Here is a 25,975-nt window from a genome sequence, read left to right as displayed (position 1 = left end):
TTATCTAAATTATATGAGCTGTTCCTTTTTTCATATTTATTTTTCATCACCAGATGTTCCAATTTTCTTATCTCATTGTAAAGGTCTTCCGTTCTTTGTAATGTTTCTTTGTCAATCTTGTCCGCCACATAATTGGGTAAACCAAATGCTATGAGATCAATAATTGTTCCGGTATCCACTGTCTTCCTGACTTCCAACAATAATTTCTCCTTCTTTAAAGCATACTCAAGTAAGGATCCCGATTGATATTTAAAGGCAAGAGCATATCTAGTGGAGGACCATCCTTTGTTCGCAAATGTCTCACAAAAATTTTTCTCCCATTTGCTCCATTCTGATTGTACTGTAAGCTTCATCAGCATACAACTGTACCAATCTACACTAGCATTTTCTAAGAAGTTCTTCAAAATTTCAATTTTTTGTTTATCCTCGTTTATTTGAAAACGTTCACATTCTTTATTAAAATCTTTGATCCACTGTAATGCATTTGAATTACGGCCGTTGAATTTTTCTATAATAAAATCCTTTGCAATTTTCCCTAAATTTTGTTTTTCTGGTTTCTGCTGTTTTTGTTCTTGTAGTTTTTCTAACAGTTTTTCAAGCATGTGATTAGAATCACTAGATGTCGATTCATAACTAACAGGTTGTTCTGAAATCTCTTCCAAATAACAATCATTGAATTGCAAATTTTGTTCTTCATCCAAATATGTTTTTGAAATTTCCTCCGTCACAGTTATCCATATTTTCCTCGTTTGATGCCTTTTTACTAAAGAGTTTTTTACTCTGGTGTAGTTAGGAGTAGTTGTGATCACCTTATGAAGATTTACGGGTTGATATTCGACTGGAATTCCAAAAACTTGTCCACTTGGTGTAGCAATGGAAGTTATGCATATGACGTTTGTTTTTCCATCCGCCATTGATTTCATTGTAAAATCAAATCTTAATTTCTCCATTTTCTCAATATATTAGCAAAAATGTTGTTTTATAATGGTATTTACGGTGTTTAAATAAGAAAAGACGAAATTGCGTTTCTTCTAAACAACAAGAAACAACATTTAATGCCCTTTCTTCAATAATTCTATAACACACATTTCACAACGTCCATTAACCGAAAAATTATTTAAACAACTATCAATTGTCATATGACAGATTGACATTCAATCATTCATTACATATATATAAAAACGGCATTGCGTAATAAATCTTGCACGCGTGTTCAATTAGACCTTATAATGGAACTTAATTCAAAGGTGAATAAACAAGTCTATAATTACTAATTCGTTTTGTACGCGGCGTATTTTTGTTAGTCACATTCCGTAATTGTAAACGTAATTAAATTAATTTCAAACGTCCATCAGTGTCTATATGTACGTAAACTAATCAGCTTGATGCACGCGACCAGTAACGCTTTGTTGTTTTACCGTGCGTTCGCCATTTTAGTGAATTATAACTTTACACGCTTTCATTTACATGAGAGCTTTTGCAAAGCCAAAGAGTGAACGATACAGCCCAATTTATGCTTGTTTTTTTATTATGCTGGATAGGAGGACAACCTCGTGGCCTGCATGATGTCAAGTTGTTACTGGAAATACTTCCACCTACCTTGACATATGAATCTATCCGTGTAGTATTCCTTTTTTTTTCTTCATTTGCTGATAGCCTTGAGAGGCTATTTCAGCTTCACCCTAACGTGTGTAGGTGAGCTCAGGGGGCTCAAACCGGAGTGTTGCTAACACTGACCCTAGCAAGAGCAGTGCTTCGCAGAATCTACCACCGGATCGGAAACGCGACCCACTGAGAAGATCCGATGAGAAACTCGGTGGGCTGTGTTTATGGGTTAATTTACTCGTCGAGCCCTTCGCCACAAGCGAAGGGATCGGCGAGGACGGTGACCAGTGCTTGAGGTACCTAAAAGCACCGTTAATGGATCTGGAGGATCTGTGATGACGTGAAGAATATTGTAAATATGCCAGTATACTATTATCAATCCTAATGACGTATTTAAATGTAATTTTTGTAACAAACAACTATTTCAAAATAATTGAACTAACAATGAACAAGCACTTACGGAATTTTTTTTTTTAAATAACTTATTACATTCTGTCAACACCTTAATTGTATATAGCGAACAGAATCACACACAGTAACATGTGCATTTTAGTTACGATCATAAAATACTCAACCCACTTACAAAGTACACGAACAAACAGACAGCAGCAATAAATTAATTAACCATTCACTTGTGTGAGGTCATGGGAACCACCACCTACCACCACTCATTGTCTACAGAACAATAAGACTACTGAAAGATTACAATTTCACAATCTCATTGAAGCTCATTGCAAACAATTCGATGTCATATGGATAAGATGTTTGCGATTGCTGTTTAGTTAGGTCTTCTTGTGGGCCCGCAGAGGTGACAACGCCCCGCCTTCTTCGGCCGTGAAGCAGTAATGAGTTGGAAGGGCGAGGCAGCTGTATCAAAAAACTGAGATTTAGAACTCATGATATCTCAAGATAGGTTATAGAATTTACGCCGTTGTTGTCTATAGATTCCAACAACCTATACCCTATATGGGTCTGTCATATGTAATCTATATAAGTACCTATAGTGAACATTATGTGTATTCTATAATACTGAGATGTTATTTTAAGGAAGATTTTTGTTTTGATTTTGTTCTTTTTTGTTTTATTGTTGTTGTTTGTTATTCTTTTGTTAATGCACCTACCATGCATTATCTCTGCACCACCCTATGGTCGACTGGAAGAGAATGCCCATGGCATTAAATCCGCCTGTGTACAAGTTTTGTTTTGTGCATAAAGTATAAATAAATATGGTCTGTAAGCTCGCTTACCCATGGAAAAAAAGATTTACAATAATTAAATTTTAATACAAAGAAGTCTACTAAGACTAAATATGTCTGGCTTCGAATCTTGTTGAGAAATTACCAATATTTTTATCATATATTCAAGCATTATTTCCGCGACATATCAAACTACGTGATCAATATCACGTATGTCCCCTACATACGTGATATTATGAGTACGTCATCCGTGTGTCTGCGCTCGTCTATTTTAATCGGTAGGCAGCGGCTTGGCTCTGCGCGGTAGGTAGCGGCTTGGCTCTGCGCGGTAGGTAGCGACTTGGCTCTGCCCGGTAGGCAGCGGCTTGGCTTTGCCCGGTAGGCAGCGGCTTGGCTTTGCCCGGTAGGCAGCGGCTTGGCTTTGCCCGGTAGGCAGCGGCTTGGCTTTGCCCGGTAGGCAGCGGCTTGGCTTTGCCCGGTAGGCAGCGGCTTGGCTTTGCCCGGTAGGCAGCGGCTTGGCTCTGCCCCTGGCATTGCCCAAGTACATGGGCGACGGTAACCACTCACCATCAGGTGGGCCGTATGCTCGTCTGCCTATAAGGGCAATAAAAAAAAATATCTATCGATAAATTTTACGAAAGGATTACTTCATAATTTTTGACCACTTAAATAAAGCATTGCAGCTCGGTACAAAAGAGTATTCGGTACAAAATACTCTTTTGACGACTGCTACAAAACCCCATTAAAATAAGAAAAGTTATATAAGTAAAAGTGTGCAATGAGCACTGATTCGCGAGAGCATTTAAGACAATCACTGCATTCATCCACAGTGCGTTCCCAGAGATATCTTCTGCCACGTACCATCCGGCTTTAGAAATGCCCTTCATAGTGTTTCCCGAGCGCTATGACATGTCCTTCTTCAAACGAGGCTTACGAAGAGTATTAGTACGGTAGGCAGCGGCTTGGCTCTACTTCTGACATTACTGACGTTTATAAACGACGGTAACCACTCACCATCAGTGTGCTTAGTGCGACTTTTTGAACGTTTTCGATAACGTAAAAGTTAGCCCAATTTTGTATGCAGTTAGAACAGCGCCCCTAGCGACAAACGTAGGCAAACGATCCTATTCCATACAAATATGAGCTAACTTTTACGCTGTCGAGAACGTTCGAAAACTCGCACTAAGCACACAGGTGGGCCGAATCTTCGTCTGCCTGCAAATGCATTAAAAAAACCACGAAACATACCTGTCTGGAGTCGTACTTATCTTCACAATCCAGAGAAGTAAACAATTTTATTTAACAGAACATTCTAATTCATTAATTACATTTAACCTAAAATTTGTTCTAGAGTTTTCTTCATCTTTCGTTTTTGTTTCTACAAACAAAAGACAAAACGAATGTTGATGAAACGGTTCCCAGAATCTGGACAGTCGCTTCCGTATTATCACAAAATAAAACAAAAATACGACGGCGCTCATCTTTATGAACAATGGCGGGCTATTTTACGAATGAAAACGAGGAAGTAGTTGAGCGGAACTCGTTGTGAAAATTCCGGAGAGCGATGTATTATCAACCCTTACAACAAAAAGGACGACGCGCGTGGAAGTTGGTTGCTTAATGAAAGCACCCTTGTACATTATGATGAATATGGGAATAAGTGTTGACAAGTAGATGAATTCGGGAATAAATATTGATCAGTAGATAAATATCGGAATGAGTCCTGACCAGTAGACGAATATAGTAATAGGTATTGACTAGCAAACTAATAGTAGTCAACTAAGTTGTCGAGGCCTAAACGCCCGGTTTAATTATGATTCGATAATGCTGATTCTCAATCAAATCTCACAGACAGATATCAATTTTTAATATAAACAATAAAAACCATACCCTCAAATATTACACATAATATACTTGATAAGTTTTATTTATTTTTTGCTTAGATGGGTCGACGAGTTCAGAGTCCACCTGGTGTTAAGTGGATAGTGGAACCCATAGACATCTACCGTGAGATATGAGTTCTAAGGTCTCAATACTGTTTCAACGGCTGCCCCGCCCTTCAAACCGAAACGCATTACTGCTTTACGGCAGAAATAGGCCTATGTATTTAGCCTATATGGTTTTTTGCCATTGAAGTCGCTGTAAACCTTATGGGTTGTAGAAAGCCGTGCATATCACAGCGTGAATGCAGCTACCCACTTCGACTCATGAAGTCAAAATGTAACCGTAATTTAGAGATCCAAGGGCTCATCCGGGAATGGGAAGCAACAACCTCCTATTGTACCAGAGCGGACTAACCTCGTCAACCGGTACTTATTGTAAGGTCTCCGGTCTGTCTCTACCGCGAAATAATAATTCTGATTTGTGGCGAAAAAAAGCCGTTATGTATGGTCTCAAAAGACACGCCACCATCTTTATGTTGTTCATCAGCTCTGGTAGCACCAAAAAAAAAAACTAAGCCCACAATCAAGTATACCGCCGCAGAAAATACGTGGAATGATTTCGAAATTTTTATGGTAATGTAAAATTACATGCAAATAAATTTTGGTCCTTCGACCGCAGTAATCCTTGTGACGAAATATAGAATTATTTCTTTTGACAAAAGCGATAGGAATTCAACGGTATTTTGTGATTGAAAAATTCTTGGTTCCATTCTAAGCCGCACAATAAAAGGGCCCGTAATATGTACCTACATATTTTAAGGGTATTTTTGTGAATATTTAATATCGCGGATTTTTTTCTCCATTTATCGTTAATTTAAAGCGAAGCAACGAAAATACAATATAATTAATTTAGAAAATTTTTTGACTTTGTCGGATACGGGTTTAATCTTTAGTTTACCTAAATAATCATTAAATTATCATACTTGAGCCAATTTTGTTGTTGCTTAGATAGGTGGACGTGCTCATTGGCTGGCTGGGTCTTAAACTGTTACCGGATTCCAAAGACATCATAACTGCCACCATCTTTGGGACATGAGTTGAAGTCTCGGTCTTTGCAGTACAACGGCTACCTCATCCTTCAAACCGCTTACTGCTTCACGGCAGAAATGGTCAGGGCAGTGGTACCTACCCGTGCGGGCTCAAAAGATGCCTTACAACCAGTACTAATCCATCAGTTAATATCTATATCTATACTAATATATAAATCTACAGTGGTTTTTACGGATGTTCCGTTATAATTACTGAACCGTGCATCCGATTGACTTGAAACTTGGTATCCATGTAGAAAATACATGTACTTAATGGATAGGCTAATATTTATATGAGTGTTGGACTCCCTAATAATAATGCCAATAAATAATAATGTTAATTTTAAATGCGCAGCGAAGCGGGCCAGTACGGCTATTCGTTTATAATTTTGAAATAACACCCTGAATGTGAAGTGAAACTATTTACCCAATACTAGGTGCAACCTCTAATTATGCCAAAATGTAAAGGCTGAGACTATTTAAACTGCATTCCTAATCACGATCTGGTCTTGATAAATCGGCTATGTACATACTGGCACCAATGTTTTTAAAGGTTTTTTAAATACACCAATGGGTTTTCGATGGCAAATTTTTATTCGTCTTTTGAAAATAACTACACCCCAATTATCTACTTTGTATCGGAAATCTGAAGATATATTAATTACTAATAAGATAAAAATGACAGAGACGACATCTTTATTTTCGTCAACGGATTTCTTCTGTAATCTTCATTTATTATCATTGTTAATGACTATGCCCATTATATAATGCTGGAGGGAGGAACTTACATGATAATGGTCTTTCTGGTGATTAATCAGAACATACAAGTATGCGTTCATAGCGTACGGAAGTTTTTATATGTACCTACTTATCCATCATATACTATACATATTAATGGGCCTGCTATCTCACTTCCCTATTTGACCTATTTTCTGCTTATGTTAGCGCATTATTACCTTCCTTTACTTCTATTTCGGTAACGAATACGCTAAGATTAAGAACCGTAACTTGAGCACGTGCTTATGAAATCGAGAGTTCAGCTCGTAATGACGCTGTAGTATATACGGTCAACAAAATCTTCTGTTTTAAAGCATCTATTCTGATGCTATGAAAAGTAGTCACCACGCTCGGGACAAATAATAAATAGATTTCTTGAAGTGATTTTATAGTTTATTTATAGTCCGACAATATTAATTTGATAGAAAATTTGAAATTAATAAAAAAAACGGCGCCAAAGTCGTGAGTTTTTTAAGGGATTTTATGACCTGGTAACTGAGACCTTTAAGTCTTATTTTAATTTATATTCTTATTTTTATGAAAAATGATAATATGGTGTGAAATTAAATGTAATGAAGATGATTAATTTAAGACATTAATCAACTGAGATGAAATGAGATGATATGGGATGAAATATAATCTTAGTAAGATGGTGGTCATTTACTGAGATTTTTTCAGTGGTCTTTTTGGAGGATCCCGAGAAATTACGTCCAGCGCTTTGTTTCATTTTCCCACATTTGTGCACTTTCACAGATATTAAACAGTTAATAAACCACCGTCATTACACATTTAAATCTGAAGAAACACTAAATAGACAAAATAAACCAAATCACATAACTTCACTCCTCGCGTTCCCGCCAAAAAGTCCCAAAGTCGTGATTTTTTTTTTTTTAAGAGATTTTATGACTTGGTATCTAAGACCCTTAAGTCATGTCTTATTTTACTTTATATTCTTAATTTTATGAAAAATGATAATATAGAGTGAAATGAAATGAAGATGATTAATTTGAGACATTAATCAACTGGGATGAAATTTAATGAAATGAGATGATATGGGATGAAATATAATCGCAGTAAAATGGTGGTCATTTACTGAGATTTTTTCAGTGGACTTTTTGGAGGAACCCGAGAAGTTACGTCCAGCAGCTTTGTTTCATTTTCCCACATTTGTGCACTTTCACAGATATTAAACAGTTAATAAACCACCATTATTACACATTTAAACCTGAAGAAACACTAAATAGACAAAATAAAACAAATCACACAACTTCACTCCTCGCGTTCCCGCCAAAAAGTCCCCAAAGTCGTGATTTTTTTTTTTAAGAGATTTTATGACCTGGTAACTAAGACCTTTAAGTCATGTCTTATTTTACTTTAAATTCTTAATTTTATGAAAAATGATAATATGGAGTGAAATGAAATGAAGATGATTAATTTGAGACATTAATCAACTGGGATGAAATTTAATGAAACGAAATGATATGGGATGAAATATAATCGCAGTAAAATGGTGGTCATTTACTGAGATTTTTTCAGTGGACTTTTTGGAGGAACACGAGAAGTTACGTCCAGCAGCTTTGTTTCATTTTCCCACATTTGTGCACTTTCACAGATATTAAACGGTTAATAAACCACCATTATTACACATTTAAACCTGAAGAAACACTAAATAGACAAAATAAAACAAATCACACAACTTCACTCCTCGCGTTCCCGCCAAAAAGTCCCCAAAGTCGTGATAGAATGAAAAATGCACAGATAATATTAAAAAAAAACATAAATTAATTTTTAAAGTTTACGTTTGCCTGTATCATGTCGACGAGGAAGTTTTGAAAACATTTTTAATTAATTTCTAGTTGATTCGCTTCGCGTCACTATGATCGAAATGGTAACGAATCCTACAAAAGCGTAGTTAATAGTTTTCTCGGGAACAACAGAGCTGCCAATTATCGAGAGTCGTTAGTAGACTTTGCTGGAAATCTTTATAATTGGTAAGGCTGCGTCACTGTTGCATAAATATGATATGCCTAATCACCTATAACAACAATATCAACTTAAAGATAATATTCAGTCATTCCAGTCATTCACGTATAGCGTTTGAACAGAAGAATTGCGGTATTACGAGGATATCATGGGAGACCGAATCGGGAATTTTATACGAGAAAAAGAAATTCATTAAAGACAAACTTTCTGTTTTATTTATTTATTTGTATACTTATCTTACAACTACTACTGCTGCTACTATTTGTCGTTATTCTCGAATTGAAAAGAAATCAGAAACTAAGCAAAACTCTGAAATAAAAATCTCTTAAAAAATCTGTTTTTTTTGTTGTTATAAAATTCGAAATACTACGCCGGTTTCTGGACCTTTCATCAAAAAATTATAATTATCTGTTTATTTGTACTATAAAAGAAACCAATATTTAACATCGAACGGAGATTAATCCGTAAAAGTGGTTGGGTCGTGAAATTTCCATAGATATGTTCTAATCAATTCATTAAAAAACGATTAACGTCATATTGCGATATGCTATTTACAACTGTTACGATATATCTGCGTAAAAGTCGCTTAAAAAAGCAAAACAGAGCCTTCACAAAGTAACAAAGCAAAATTATAGTTACTCGTATAGTGACATAAATTCATAAAACGACAGGTCACATAATGACTTAAGTCAACCACATGGTCTTGCGCAAGCTGCGTGCGCTTTCACTGGTCACACCTTGCACGCTCTTAAATGACGTAATACGTGTAATATATGTTAAAACAATACGTGCATGGTGATTAGTTATACTTATAACCCGTGTTTAATGGGGGCCAATGGGTCGAGCTTATAAGCCGCGGAATTGTTAAGTGGTCTGAAGAAATTGTTGCGTTTTGATACGTGATGATTCACACTTCATTCTCTGTCGACAATATATGAATAAATACTTATTATTGAAAATACCAATACTACGAATACCTGTTATTTAAAAATACCTGTTATTTAAAATATTCGAAACGATTTACAGTATGGCCGATGAGTTCACGGTCAAATTGATGTTAAACTTCTATCGGAGCCTACAGACACTGGGACGTGAAGATTTGTTGTCAACTGCCCTATACTTAAAATCAGAAAATTTTGCTACTTCACGGCAGATATTAGCAGGATTATAGTATTTACTCATACAGGCCTGTCTTATACGACTATGTGAAGTTTACAATAGGTATTCTGCTTTTTTATGATTGAGGGATTACTGGATTACCACAAGGCTCAACCAGGAAGGCTGTGATTTTCTAACAGCTGCCCAAGCACCTCCAAGGGAGACCTAAAAACTCAAGAGCAGCTGCTTCGCGAGTGAATCTACTACCGGATCGCTATCGCGACCCGCCGAGAAGATCCGGCGAGAAACTCAGCTGGCTGATGTTTAGGTTAGGTTGCACGTCGATCTCTTTCGCCGAGTTCAACAAGTACGGTTCCTGTATCCTACTATGACCATGAAACATTACAACAGACGACTAATTCATTTAAGAAGAATTAAAATGACTTTTCGTATCCCAAAAAAACAATCCAATTAAATTGTAATACATTTTTATTGAGCAACCTTTTCTCTCTATACTAGCACATACCGTGAGTGCGTAATGAAAATTAATATGTTTAAAACGAGCAGAGGAAACGCTTTACGAGTATCGCGTTTCATGAGAATTTGAGGTTTTACTGTTGCGAAAGACAATCTTCATCGGGCCCTTAAAAATAATTGGCAGGCTTAATGTTACACAAAATTATGATCAGAAAAGGTGAGTGGACTGAAGGTCTTTTTGTGCATTACGATTTTGTTATCGGGACTTATAAAAAAAATCACACTACTCACTTTTCATCTTCTTCAAATGTAATCATACTCATATGGAAGGCATAGCTCTTTCGGCGAGTTAAAGAATTACTCATAACTCTCTGACTCATAAAGTACCAGTCGACTTATTGGTATCGTGGTTTTTTTTTATGATTGAAGGATTACTGGTGGCCCGGAGGCCTTTCCAGTTTCACCAGGAAAGGTGGGCAAGCAAAGCCTCAGCCAGAAGGGGTGGGATTTGCTAACAGCTGCCCGAGCGCCTCCGAAGGAAACCTAACAGCTCAAGAGCAGCTGCTTCGCGAATGAATCTACTACCGGCGAGAAACTCAGCGAGCTGATTCATGGGTTAGGTTGCACGTCGAACTCTTTGTCGAGTTCGACGAGTGCGGTTACCGGGGTCCCTAAGCCTGCTCCTAGCGTTAGAGCTGAAGGCGTCTAATGCAAAGGTTATTGGATCTGATGGATCCGTAAGGACGTGTCTAGGGCGTCGACGGTGACTGGCTCCTGCGTGATCAAGATTCGGGGAGTAGTCAGCGGCGGCAACGATAAGGCGATTATCATGACGCATAGCCTTATCGAAGTACCGTTCCGACGCTGACTTCATGTATTTCTGGATTGATTCGAGGCCCAGGTCGTCGTGTAGGTCAACGTTCCTCACGAACCACGGAGCTCCGACGGCTAACCTGCAAAAGCGGGATTGGAGAGATGGGAGGGTGTCTATGTGTGTGCGGGCCGCGTGAGCGAAAGCCCCACCAAACACAACGAATATATTGTATTTAATATCGCTTTTATAATATGTTTTGGTGAGCAATAAATTATACTGTAACTCTCTCTCGCTCGCATCCCTCTCTATTAGACTCCGCCACCGGTGTAGAGTTCATGTTTACTACCTATAGCCACTGCGTTCATCCACAGTGCGCTTCCAGAGGTCTCTTCTGCCATGTACCATCCGGCTTTGGAATGAGCTCCCCTCTACGGTGTTTCCTGAGCGCTATGACATGTCCTTCTTCAAACGAGGCTTGTGGAGAGTATTAAACAGTAGGCAGCGGCTTGGCTATGCCCCTGACATTGCTGACGTCCATGAACAACGGTAACCACTCACCATCAGGTGAGCCTAGCTCCTCTGCCTACAGAGGCAATAGAAAAAAAAACTCCCCGAAATATGTATAATCTTCTCTATATTTTATATAAAAATGAATTACTGTTTGTTAGTCTCGCTAAAACTCGAGAACGGCTAGACCGATTTGGCTAATTTTGGTCTTGAATTATTCGTGGAAGTCCAGGGAAGGTTTAAAAGGTGAGAAAATATAAAAAAGCTCAGAATTATATAAGAACAAGTAATTTTGTTTTTCCTTTGATGTGTCCCCTTGATTTGTGTTTTATTTATCGATTGAGGCACTACGAAGTCTGCCGGGTCAGCTAGTGATACATAAAAAGCTCATAGCCTTTCCCAATAATCAAATAACCTTAAAAAACACATTCGTCTAAGTTGCATCACTTATAATCAGATGTACGAGCGTGAATAATTGCTTTACGATCTTAAATTACAGTGTTTATAACGTTAGCCGGGTGTTTCTTAATATCAATTGTTATGCTTATAAATACTTTTGTTTTTATTTAAATTAATTGATGATTCTTGTTACTTATTTTAGGGTTGCGTAACGTAAAAAAAAAACTCAAAGTTTCGTCTTATGCGTCTGTTCTGTGTGTATTTGAAACTATATCAATCTTTTGTATGACATTATATAGTATGTTTACTGGTGGTAGGACCTCTTGTGAGTCCGCACGGGTAGGTACCACCTCCTCGCCTATTTCTGCCGTGAAGCAGTAATTCGTTTCGGCTTGAAGGGTGAGGCAGCCGTTGTAACTATACATGAGACCTAATAACTTATATCTCAAGGTGGGTGGCGCATTTACGTTGTAGATGTCTATGGGCTCCAGTAACCACTTAACACCAGGTGGGCTGTCAGCACGTACACCCATATAAGAAAAAGAAAAAAAACAGGTGTATTATGTAGGATAATTACGATGGAAACAACATGATATCCAAAAAAAAAAAAATTTTCAATTGTAACCTTTTTTATTAATCTCATTCCGATTGTGTAGAAGACTGTACTTGTTATCAGATAAGCAGCACTCTTGTGTATTTACAATCTAATAAAAAGAAAGAAAGAAAGAGAAAAAAACGCCCACCGTCAACATACAATTTTGTGCAAAAGTTCTTCCTGTAACGTCCATCTTGAGTGCAAACAGCGGAAAATCAGCCTTTGAACAAAGGTCGACAATTACGATCCCCTTTATAAGAACATCTTCACACTGTACAATCGTATAGAATTGTCTCGCTTCGTAAAATACGAATAGAAAACGTGCGGACTTTTATTTAGGTACACGTGCAAACTATAATCAAAAGTGTTGATGTAAATTCTAAGAAAAACGGTATGCTTATTTACCATTCGAGGAATAAAGTCGACGTCGGTAGTACGCGGTAAAATTAAAACCACATATTTAATTTAGCTTTTAGATTTAATAAAATAGGTTCTAGCAATGAGCCCGTCTTTTCAATGAACTGTGTGGAAAAGGTCACATTTAAACTAATTCAAAGATCCAAAGCCCTAGCGGCAAACGTAGAGGCGCTGTTTCAACTCCATACAAATTCGAGTTAACTTTTACGCGATCGAGAAGTTAAAAAACTCGCACTAAGTACACTAATCACTCTCAGATGCGTTACCGACGTATATGAACGACGGTAACCATTCATCATGAGATGTGTCGTAAACCTACAAAGGCCGCAAAAAAAGTTTATATTCAGACATTACTGACACATTTCGCTACGTCGGGTGTTACGTTACTGTAATCGTAAATATGTGGTTCAGCCCTACCCTTCAGCGTGTCTATAGAGAACATTCCCCTCTTTGTTTGCTGGAGCATAAATCCTTAAGCGGTACGGACACTTTTTTTAGAATTCATTCATTTGATCGTTAAGTTGCTCACTGTTCCGCCTCAAATAATACGATTCAAAACGTTTTATTGACTTCAAACATCAATAAAACAAAGCTTCACGGTAGAAACGGGTGTGACGATGCGATTTCAAGCCTGCGTAGACATTGTTTGAGAGAGTAAACTTCTCGAATGCAAAATAATGGTGTCCTTCCTTAAAGCTATAAAATGAACCTTACGCAGAAAAACTTAAGCTTTCTAATAAATTAACTTGCCCCTAATCGAAACGTGCTATAAATACGTCAGTCCTGACAAAATTTTTTCGTCCGCAGTGATCCTGGCAGCCATAAACCTAACATCATGTGCCCAAATCGAGGACCCGTGCAAGACCAAAGCTAGAATAGTGGCCGATGACAAATACTGCGACAAGTATTGGGAATGTGACAACGGACAATCGGTACAATACGACTGCCCCAATGGACTTGTTTTTGCGGGCAAACATCGAGGGGTGACTGAGGGCTGCGATTACCCTTGGAGGTCAAATTACTGCGAGTACCCGAAGGCTCAGATAAGTAAGTATGCATATTTTCTTTTTTCTTTTTTAGGATTGAAAATTACTGGTTTTCATCTTCACCAGATCAGCTGGGCGAGCAAAGGCTCAGCTAGGAGGGATGGGATTTGCTAATAGCTGCCCGAGCGCTTCCGAAGAAGACCTAACAACTAAAGGTTGCTTCGCGAATGAATCTATTACCGGATCGAAATCGCGACCCGCTGAGAAGATCCTGCACATTTTCTACAAACAGTTACCTCTTTGAGAAATATTAATGTCTATAGTATAATAAAGCTCTTTCGGTCCTTCGGCAAACTAAAGCCACGTCTACGAGCTACTGCAATGTGAAAAACCTAAATGCTTGTATATCTTCTTTGGTTTTACAAGCTCACGTTATGTCATTTATAAATTTTGTAACCTTTTAACACATTATCCTTAGAGTATCACCAAATTTCACATAGCGTTAGAAATATTCTTGAAATACATTTGAGTCACGGAATAGAAAAAGAGACTATAGCAGACTGTGACTAGAAGTCATGAATTCAATTCATAATGTAGTAATTGTTAAAAGTACAGCTTAAAATTCATACTTACTCAAAAATAAAAACTAGAATGGCATTTTATAAATTCCAACCAACCACCAAAAAGATACGTAATGTATTTTATGTCATAAAATTTTTAAACGATCCAGGATCTACGTAATCAATATTACCGGGAAATTATTTAAATACTTTTCACAACAGCGCGATCTTATCTATTTTAATAATGCCGATATTTTTATTAGGACATCTTGGACGAGAATTTTCGCATTGAGTAAGTGCCCTAAAAGTTTACGAGGATAACTAGGGCGTTTATTTTTGTTCAGGAATTTCATGCTTGAATGCTTGCTATCATATACTATTTATTTAAGAGTATCACACATGTTATTGTAGACGAGTTGAACGAACAATATTGGACAGCTTAGTATTTAGACAGTTTAGTCCAGTAATTAGTCCAGTAGCTGTTAAGTAGTAATTAGTTCGTCCAGTGTGGATGGACATCTTAGTCCAGTAGTTAGTCCAGTAGCTGTTTAGTGGTAATTAGTTCATACAGTGTAGACAGTTTAGTAGGTCCATTATCGATTTTGAATTTTTAATTTTTATACCATTTTAATATTTGCATGTACTAGTTTCGTACATTACAGGATAAAGAATGAGTATATCAGAGGAAGTGTGAAAGTAGCCCCGGTAAACAAGAACTTAAAGAGCGGACGGTTAGCGTGGTATGGACATGTGATGCGTAGAAAGAAGATGCATGTGACTAGGAGATGTATGGAAATGGTAGTACAATGTAGAGAGGGAAGAGGTCGACCGAAGAAGACATGAATTGAGTGTGTGAATGACAATATGAGAGAGAAATGAGTGAGTGTTGAGATGACAGCTGATAGAAAAGAATGGAAGAGAAAAATTAGCTGTGCCGATTCCACCTAGTAGGATAAGGTGAAGAAAAAGAAGACTTTTTTTTATAGCTTATATGGATGGACGAGCTCACAGCCCGCCTGGTGTTAAGTGGTTACTGAAGCCCATAGACATCTACAACGTAAATGCGCCACCCTCCTCGAGATATAAGTCCTAAGGTCTCAGTATAGTTACAACGGCTACCCCACCCTTCGAACCGAAACGCATTACTGCTTCACGGCGGAAATAGACAGGGTGGTGGTACCTACCCGTGCGGACTCCCAAGAGGTCCTACCACCAGTTTCGTACATTGTGCAGTATATTCGTGCTGTGGCCCCCGGTCCCGCTAACAAACAACGCTTGCTTAACGTACAACCAGGACCATACTGAATTAGGATCGAATTTGCGCTAAAAGATCAGAGTACCTTTAATTTGCATTCTTTTTTAATATATACCTGAAGTGAACTCACCCCTTAGATGTTTCCAGAGAACTACGATATGTCTTCCTTAGCGTAGTCGGTGTCAATAGGCGACAATGTCCACTTTCCACTAAGTGAAATGCATTGCCGTCTAGTTTTAATGCACCAAAATTTACTTTCACTGTAAAAACTTTTTATATTCTAATTCTATTATCTATTAATTAACTTTATGACGTAGGATCTCGGGGTCTAAGCCCTTAATAACCTAATTTCGGTCTAATTTTAATATGAGGCATATCTTACAATAATGATCCAAGAATAATTACCCACATATTATCTCCCATCTTAATCTGTCAACGCCTGCTTTATTTTCAGATCCCCCAATCGGCACGGAGCACTGCGACTGGCTGTACGGTATCTTTGGCCACGAGACCTCCTGCACCAGGTACTGGACCTGCTGGAACGGCACCGCCACGGAGCAGCTTTGCATCGGAGGGCTTTTGTACAATGAGAACGCCCACTCTTGTGACTGGCCTGAGAACGTTGACGGTTGTCAAAAGCATCGTAAGTATTTAAACGCTCAAACACAAACTGGAGATTTTAATTTGATTGACACCGTTATAAATCAATATTCGTATTGAATTCGCATTATAAAGCTTAAACTAAATAACTTTGGTAAAAATCAAGGTTTGGAATTTCATCAACTGATCCGGGTCGAAGGAACAAAGCACACAAAAATGTGTGTGGCATTTCAAGTCAAAAAGACTTTTACTCAATATTGTATTTTTTTTTGTTATTTATTATCTTCAACACGCTTCTTTCGTGGTTTTACAATAGTAGTAATATGATAATTAAGACCGTGCATTAATTACCTTATTAGTCACGTCAAAATACTCAAATTTCAAACTGTCATGTTCGATGCTCATTAATCCTTTGTATTGAAATTCATTGAACACGTGTTAAGGTTGTATTTATCGAGCTAGTCTTGGGTAAATTGAGATTATACGTCCGTTCAAATATTGAACAAAGCTGATCCGAAACGGAAACTATTCACACAAATTTCAATGCATCAAATGGAATGTTGCTTTTCTATCCATTTAAAATTAACTCTCATGTTTTATAGAAATATTTAATCAATGATTTAAGCTAATTCATTTCTCTTACTAACCAATAACTTATACTTTATTCGTAATACTCTAAAATATTTAAATAATAGTAAAGGACAATATTTCGGGTCATGTGGCATTATAATAAACCGCATAATAATATAACCTTAAAAAACATATTCGACATACAATCGTCAATAGGATTTTAAACTCGTATAGAACCGCAATACTGAAAAATAAAAATAAGTATTTTATCCTGGCAATAAATACCAAATAGAATAATATATCAAAGAGAAACGTCCAAAAATGTTATGTCAATTGTGTCGTTTATTTATCCCAACTATAATGGACAATGTCGCGTGGGTGTGAGGGAACGACAAACGTCCCTGTTTCCACGTTAATATATATACATAAATTGTGAGTTTCCCTGAATCTCTCGTCGGCAACAATTCGTTGCTATGTAAGATTATCTTGTGCGAGGTTGTGGCTTCGGATAGAATCATACAGCTCGATTGGAACTTTTTTGCGTACAAAAACATGGTAAAAAAATGTAATGTTTATTATAATACAATTTTGTTACTATGTTTTTCTTTTGATAGCATCGGGCAATAATGGAAAAATTTGTCTTTTTTATTGCCCGTTTTAGCACACGAGCATACGGCCCACCTGATGGTGAGTGGTTACCGTCGCTCATGGACATCAGCAATGACAGGGGCAGCTCAGCTAGTTTTAAATAAATATTCAAGGTTATTATTAACTCGAAATACCTTAAATTGATCTATGAAAAAAAAAAAAAATTAACAAAAATGCTGAACTCATTTCGTCTCGCAACCTTCAAGTTCCATTGAGCGCCAGTTTAATGTATCTCCATAATAACATGGACGGTACCTTGCGCCATCCACATCAAAAGCTCACATAAATAATGATCTCTTTTCATGGTCACAGCGACATAATATTTCAACTCTCAAAACCTTTATGGATGGCAACAAATTATGTATTGATAATGCTATTTACAAAACATACAAAGCCTTGGTGCATTAGGTATTTTTTGTGAGAACATAGCTTTAGACCTAACTTAACAAAATAAATGTAGACGACGAATAAAAGTTTAATCATCCACAAACACGACCACTGTAAATTATTATTTTAATTTTAAATTCTTATTATAAACCATAAAGTAGTTTTAATTAAATTTGCTACTCGCGAAAATCGAAGAAAATACTGACATTACTTAATTACTTTTAATTGAATCCGGTCGCTATGGTGAAGCTTGGGGGAGGCATATGTCGAATAGCGTACCTCTGTGGACTAAATGGTAGATAGCATCCAAAATCCTTTACAATTTTTTTTAGTATTTCGCGTGTTTTTTTAGCATATTTATTAAAATACAAATATTTCAATTGAATATAAACTTATTCGTATTTTTAACGTGTGACGGTGTTGAACGCTCTGATAAAACAAGTAATTTATATCATTGCAAAGATTGTTTACGATATTTTTTAATGTAAGTAAGCATTGTATGTGAATGTAATATTATAGCTGTAATAAGTCTAATTAATGAGTAAAGTTAGACGTGAGTATAGTACATTGTGCATCAAGGAACAAAAGTAGGCCATTTCCTCCTGCGAGTAAAATTGCCAAAAAACACGCATGATGAGATATCCTACTTTATTCTAATAAAAAAACAATTTAAGTGTTTTTTTTATTTTTAAATAAACTACTACTAATCATCTTTGCTTAATACTTCACTATTAAATTTTATTGCCTTTTGTTTATTTCACTTTTACACTAAACACAATATTGCAAATTACCCGAGCACAACAATGGCGGAGAATTTTAGGTGCGTGAGAGCAAATGTAGACACTAAAGCGCATGCGCACTTGTCAGTACCCAGGGAGAAAAAGTTAGACTTTCTTCCCTGTACAGCGAGAGGAAAACCGAACTTTCGGCGTAGGTAGGAGAAAAAATAAATGGTACGGTTGTTGAGTGAATAATTTAATTAGATCAAAGAAGTGTGTGTGACTTCTTACACAGGTACAATACGGCAGTTGTTTTTTTTCTTTTATCTCGATATTCTCTTATTGGTAATCGCAGGAACAGAGTATAATTGAGCTAAGAGCTGAGGGAGGATGATTTTTTTAAACTACGAAAATAAAAATGAATATTAATTTAAAAGTAATTATTGGAAAATACTACAACCCTATTTCGTGCATGAATTATTATCGACAGAGCATCAAAATTTCAATTCACTAATCGATCATCAAGCAACTTTCACACTAATTGTACGAGTCGTAAAGCGTAAAATTGAATAATGTACGGGCTTATAAAGATTCTTTATGTAACTGAATAATTGATGGTTTGATGGATCGATAAACATCGATTAATCGGTGGCCGCTCAACGCAAACGAAAGTGGATTGAAGATTGATGAATGGCGTATCGATCTTTCACATTTAGATTTAATGACCAATAAAAAAAAAGTAAAATTGGAAAAACTTGTCGAAAACAATACATTTTATATACACACTTACCTACATACCTGGTCTTACCGTAAATATTCGTGATACTCTAATTGTGGCAAGAGAAACACTGTTGTTTTTATTACAAGAAATATTAATTACTGCAAGGTGTCTTTGTTTATACGTTAATTATATAAATCTAAATAACATTTTGAAAATTATGAAGCTCATGCAAAACGATGTTAATTGGCGTTTAATACAATCTTTTAAAAATTGTGGTAGTTATAAATTCAATCCACTTTCTCCATCTGACAATTCAACTTTGATAATTAAGGAATGCTCTAGAGATCTTAAATTAATATGGCGTTTAGAGCAAGCCTGTTCTCTGCAAAAGAATAAAAAACATATCCTGCGGTTTCTGAGAACTCTTTAGTTCTAATGAAGCAAATAACGTGCCTTTTCTAGTCATAATTGTAACATAGCTGTTTCTAGTCATGAAAGTGACCTTTGTGACCCGGTGATGAGTCTGACTAAAAAGGCCTGTTATACGACATAGTGTTATTAATCGGCTTAACCACATCACCATAATTCGTATTTTGTTACAATTAGACGATATTTTAACATATTTTTGTTCAAAAAATTTATCAATTCTTGACATCTAACGCTCTTAAGCATTAGAACGTTCGAACATAATCAATTAAAACTTTAAAAATATCACTATGGAAATGTAATTTTAATATTGTACTATTATTAAAGCATTTAAATGAATGGACTAAAAAGGTCACAATAACCCTGAGAAATAACGCAGCAGGTCCTACGGAAATTCACAGACAACGTAATTTACCAAACCAGAATTTACCATTGATCCTTTCGATAACCTTTGCAAAATAAACAAGTCATGGTTCTGTTTAATATTGTGATATCGATTACGCATTCGTTTACAGATCGATTCAACAATAACGGACTAGATAATTATTAACTTTTGAGCTGTGTTCGTCTCTAAATATGTTTTTCGAATCAAACCGTTTGAAATCGTCGTGACCTAAAGGATAAGACGTCCGGTGCATTCGTATGTAGCGATGCACCGGTGTTCGAATCCCGCAGGCGGGTACCGATTTTTCTAATGAAATACGTACTTAACAAATGTTCACAATTGACTTCCACGGTGAAGGAATAACATCGTGTAATAAAAATCAAACCCGCAAAATTATAATTTGCGTAATCACTGGTGGTAGGACCTCTTGTGAGTCCGCACGGGTAGGTACCACCACCCCGCCTATTTCTGCCGTGAAGCAGTAAGGGTGGGGTAGCCGTTGTAATTATACTGAGACCTTAGAACTTATATCTCAAGGTGGGTGGCGCATTTACATTGTAGATGTCTATGGGCTCCAGTAACCACTTAACACCAGGTGGGCTGTGAGCTCGTCCACCCATCTAAGCAATAAAAAAAACCGTTTTTAACGTTAGTATTTTGAAACCTTCCAATCTGTCTCTTCTCCGAAGTTATTACTCGTGTATCCGGTTCGACAAACAGTTACTATGTACAATACAAATCGAATTGGTCTTCATGTCTCAAAAAGTTTAAAGTTGTAGTGTCATGGGTATCAAGTATAGTAGTAAAATTGGCTACTTATTTACAATTTTTTTTTTCCCTGAAATGCAAATAGTTTGTAATTAAGACTACTTTATCTGTTGTACAAAAGTCTTCGGAACGTTAGATACAATCAAATGGATTCAAGAAATGCGATTAATGGATGCCGTAAGAGTAGTTCTTATTTCATATCTACGACTCGTGAAAATTGAATAAAATATATATGACGGAGGAGAAACGCTGAAGGAATGTTTTTAAAAAGTGTGACGTCACCATTGCTGACGTCACGGTCATTAAGTTCTCGACGATGACTCATGTTTGGGCTTCCAAAACAAAACTTCAAGAGAACTGCGTATATTGCACGAGAAGCATAACAACGTTACAGAGAGATCCGTACTGTGCTACGGCTCGGACACGAATGAATCAACGCTAGACAGCACGGCCGTATTTATAGGACTTCGTACACGTCAGCGTGTTTACAAGTATTAAACACGTGAGCGTGTTTACAAGATTTTAAAGTATTGAAATTACAATAAAAGGGACTGTTTAACATCAATTTCTTATCACAGAGTAATTAGTTGATGATCAGTAGGTAAATAGTCATATTTGCGCCGACATATATATTCCTCTAGACTATGTTACGTAGTATCGAAAATATCAACACCTACTTTTAGTGTTAGGGGTTAAATTGTGATAATTTAACGTACTAGTTAGGTACGGTTGTTACTATGAATTAAAATAGAACTAAGCTGGCCTAGGACCCGTGATTATTTTCTTGAAAATATGAGAGATTTAGCAAAGGATAATCTTACCTGAAAATACAAATATGAAGCCCACTTCAGTGATAGTAGTCAAATAAAAGATGCATCGTTACTAAACTGGAAAATAATTGCTTTGCAACTATTGTAGTATTTCTAGTAGGTACTGTACGTAGGTATGTAGTAGGTACTAGTACGACTGTAGTATTCATGCAGCTTCGTCAAAAATGGTCATCATATAATATGGGAATATTATGATACATCATGAACTTTTTTTTCCTACGTATGCTGATAGCTTTGAGAGGCTATTTCAGCTTCTCCTTGACGTGTACGTGAGCTTACAAGGCTCTAACCGGGAGTGCTGCTAACACTGGCCCTAGCAAGACCAGTGCTTCGCAGAATCTAGCACAGAATCGGAAACGCGACCCACTGAGAAGATCTGACGAGAAACTTAGTGGGCTGTGTCTATGGGTTAATTCACTCGTCGAGCCCTTCGTCGCAAGCGACGGGTTCGACGAGGACGGTGATTAGTGCTTGTGGTACCTAAAAGCACAGTTAATGGATCGGGAGGATCCGTAGTGACGTGTTTAGGGTGACGTCGACTGTTTACCATTCGGTCTATAGGATCGGGTATGATCATGAACTAGAATTAGCTGGTAGTACTACAGCATTGAGTACATACGTGTATTAGTAAAAATACCTTTCTGATCCTTCATTTTTCTTTCATTACTATAACTCCAACACTCTTCGTGTAAAATATACATGACTGGTAAAGTTGAAATTAGAAGGATTCCATTTGTTTGTTCTGAGTGTACGGGTGGTGATTAGCCACAACCAACTTTGAGGTGTGGTGTTAAAGTGTCAATTGCAATGATATAAAGAATGTTTGTAAGCTTAGATTTGAATAACTGTATTTTACCTTTTCAGCTCTCTGCAACGAGGACCCGAACGGTAACGTGCCCTTAGGCAAGTCCTGCAACCGGTACTGGCAGTGCCAGGGCGGATATCCTCGGCTGCAGCGTTGCCCTGCTATGTTGGTGTTTGACAGGCGCTCGCTGAGATGCGTGGTACCACCCACCGAGGACTGCGACATCCCCACCACCACCGCTCCACCACCAGAAGAAGAGCAGCAGGATGCGCGACAGGTATCTTAACCAACTTCAATACAGCTAATTTTGGTTATGTATTTGAATTCCATAACAATATCGTTTTTACGTTTATCGGTTTAAATATGAACATTTAATGTTATGTCCGTGCTGATTTTATAAAGATTAAATAGCACTCAAGCTCTTGCAATTTGTCGAGTAAAATATGTACATTAAATATATTTAGACAGAGCGCCGGTCCACAGAGCTCCGGCTGTGATGTCTATTATACTATGTCGGCTTAAGGTTAGAAATCTTATATATTAGGATTATCTCGATGCAACTGATGATTAGCTAACTGAATCTAAAGAGCTCACTGTGCTTAGTGCGAGTTTCTTAACGTTCTCGATAGCGTAAAAGTTAAGCCAATTTTGTATGCAGTTGGAACAGCGCCCCTAGCGGCAAACGTACGCAAACAATCCCATTCCATACAAATATGAGTTAACTTTTACGCTATCGAGAACGTTAAAAACCTCGCACTAAGCACACTAATCGAAACTAAAATTTCAGATAACGATACATATTAATATCCTATTCTGAATAAGAATTGTAATGCGTTAAGATATTGTCGAGATGCAGAATTTTTTCTAAAATTCCATTAATGACATGCTATCTACAAAAGTCCGCTATATCCTCAGCCGAAAGCCAATGTATTAATATGTCTTTTATTTAGTCGCATTAAGAACACCCATGAAAATACAATGTTTACAATGAAAATGTAAGTTCTTGTCAAAAATTCACGATTAATCAACTCAGTGCCACAATAAACTAAAACACATTTTACATGACAACTGTACATTTTCTCGATACAATATATTGAATCACAACTCGACCACCTTCAAGGAAGCCACTTGAGACCGTTCACAGCTTCGCACGTTACTGACAAACAGAACTTTATGAGGTACTAGCGACCCGCCCTCGCTTCGCTTCGGAAACTGTAATTTATTATTGATTTCTCCACTATTTAATGGATGTTATTATACATATAAACCTTCCTCTTCAATCACTCTATCTATTAAAAAAAACCGCTTCAAAATCCGTTGCGTAGTTTTAAAGATGTAAGCATACATAGGGACAGACAGATATAGGGACAGAGAAAGCGACTTTGTTTTATACTATGTAGTGATACACAGATCCACCTGTTGTTGATTAATTCTTACATAGAACGGCGACTCTATCTTTCACTCAAAGCGAGAGTTGAATGATTGAAGGTGTTACAAAAACAAGAAACGAATATTGAGTTTTAGTTAAATTATTCATTAAATTATTTAATTCGAGGATTCATGATAAATTATATACTATTTATAAATCGCGTGTACAATCAAAGCGAAACTACCCAACCCACCTAATATGTGAACAATGTTTCTTACTAAAAAGGAAAAAACTAAAAACGCAAAGTCGAAAGTCGTTCCTCTTTTAAGGATTATTTTAAGTATATCCGTACAAATAATCTAAAGTACACTTTAAAAGAAATTGAGTAATCATCCATTTAAATACCGCGCAATGGAAGTCAAATTCTTGAAAGAAAACTGATTGTGAGTAGTTACCGTCGCCCATGGGCATGTCAATGACATAGCCAAGCTGCTCCCTACCGCAGATATAAATATAGATGCCGAAATATGATTAGGCATTGACAATAAATATATTAATACGATATTTCTACCCACAAATTGCCTACTTAAAGCCTACTTGGAACTAAAAGCTGCCTTTTCAACTTCCAGGGACAACACCAGAAGCGGCCCTCCAACGATTTCCAAGAGCAGCAACAGGGCCGCACAAGACCGAGGAACTAATTCCTGTACGACTTTAATTAGTTCATGTTTAATTTTAACTAAAACTTTTTTGTACTCTTCGTAAGGACGCCTTCTCATTTCCCACCATTTTGTGGCGCCCAACAATGCGATTATTAAACGTCTCTAAAACTCATTAAGATAATTAACGCAAAATGGCTCTACGTTTCAATAATTATTATAATGAGCAGAACACGAGAAACGCCATGTAATTATTTATATGTAATGTTTATGTATGCCGAATAATGTTTTTATTTTATGCAGATAATGTTTCGAAGTCACAGATAATAAATATGACAGAATGTATTCTTTGGCACACAGATAAGATACAACATGCCTACGTAAATGAGTTTAATAATTTATCGCATTTAATTTCTACTTCAGGCTTATGGTATGTATAGTCGTTTATTATGTTGAGATTATTGAAAAATATAATTTATCTGTGCTCATTGTATATGTAAACATTTTTTAATCTGTCACAACTCTGTACTCTATGTTCAAGTATCTCTATATGAAGGGATTCTTTGGTAGGAACGCGAGCAATGAAATTATTTTAATTGTTTTATTTAATAAGTTTGTTTATTGGGAATATTAATCATTTTCTATATGTAAAAGTGCACAAGAGTGAAAAAAAAAACAATTTCACTGAAAGTAGCGTCTCTGATTCTTCCGAAGAGTCCCTTGAATCTCACCATTTCGTTTGGTGATTCATTTATATCATCCTACATCCCTTAATTCCATCCCATTTCATGATATTATGAACATTTCATTTCATTTCATGTTATTCTCATTTATTTAACAAAACAGGGCTTTGACTATATGACATAAAAGACTTTTCTGTATTAGCTACATTCCCTTTATCTGGCTGGCAAAAGAAACAAAAAAAAAATTGTATTCACTCCCAATGTCTCAGTTTAGTTATGTAATTATTTTTTAAGGTTTTATCGTAAGTGTAAAATACTGCCAAGTGTCTAATAAAATACTCTTTACTTTTAAACTTTTTTTTTACTTGTATCTCGGTAGTATCTCCCAAAAATATCGTTTCCCATTATACCTAAAGGTAGAACACCATAGTACCCTCATTAATTTTCCTTTTGCAAGTCAATTTGTCGTATCCTCAAAAATCATTGAACAAATGAATATCAACTTTAAGGCCTACGGGCTAAGGTTTTGAATTGTCGAAATATTCATTTGTAATCATTGACTTTCTAATAGCGGGGTGGTGGTACTTACCCTTGCAAGCTCACAAGACACCCTACCGTCCGTAAATGCGCAAATTGTTATTTTTGCAAGTTTGATTTCTGTTACATAATGCTATTCCTTCACATTAGAAGTGGTTCAGCAACATTTATTAATATGTAACGACGTATTTAATTAATTTAATTGATACCTGCCTGCGAGATTCGAAC

The 25,975-nt window shown here is 36.6% G+C and overlaps 1 protein-coding gene and 1 long non-coding RNA gene across 2 annotated transcripts in view; one reads left to right on the top strand and one right to left on the bottom strand.

Moving 5' to 3' along the window:
- LOC134200161 (uncharacterized) overlaps positions 1–16,655 on the bottom strand; it is a 46,013-nt gene extending 29,358 nt beyond the window's left edge. The window contains exons 1-2 of the long non-coding RNA XR_009974956.1: positions 16,592–16,655; positions 16,050–16,253 (exon numbers count right to left, since the gene is read on the bottom strand). This is a non-coding gene — a long non-coding RNA (uncharacterized LOC134200161). The remainder of the gene's footprint in view (positions 1–16,049; positions 16,254–16,591) is intronic.
- LOC101742643 (protein obstructor-E) overlaps positions 1–25,563 on the top strand; it is a 61,231-nt gene extending 35,668 nt beyond the window's left edge. The window contains exons 3-6 of the mRNA XM_004928583.4: positions 13,647–13,886; positions 16,095–16,283; positions 22,559–22,776; positions 24,498–25,563. Of these exons, the coding sequence (XP_004928640.1) occupies positions 13,647–13,886; positions 16,095–16,283; positions 22,559–22,776; positions 24,498–24,569 (719 nt within the window). The 3' untranslated portion in view covers positions 24,570–25,563. The remainder of the gene's footprint in view (positions 1–13,646; positions 13,887–16,094; positions 16,284–22,558; positions 22,777–24,497) is intronic.
- Positions 25,564–25,975: the final 412 nt, after the last annotated feature.

The sequence above is a fragment of the Bombyx mori genome, chromosome 15 (genome assembly GCF_030269925.1).
Source record: "Bombyx mori chromosome 15, ASM3026992v2".
Taxonomy (NCBI): Eukaryota; Metazoa; Arthropoda; class Insecta; order Lepidoptera; family Bombycidae; genus Bombyx; species Bombyx mori.
Note: the sequence above shows the minus strand (reverse complement) of the source record. Positions and strands in the feature narration are given on the sequence as shown.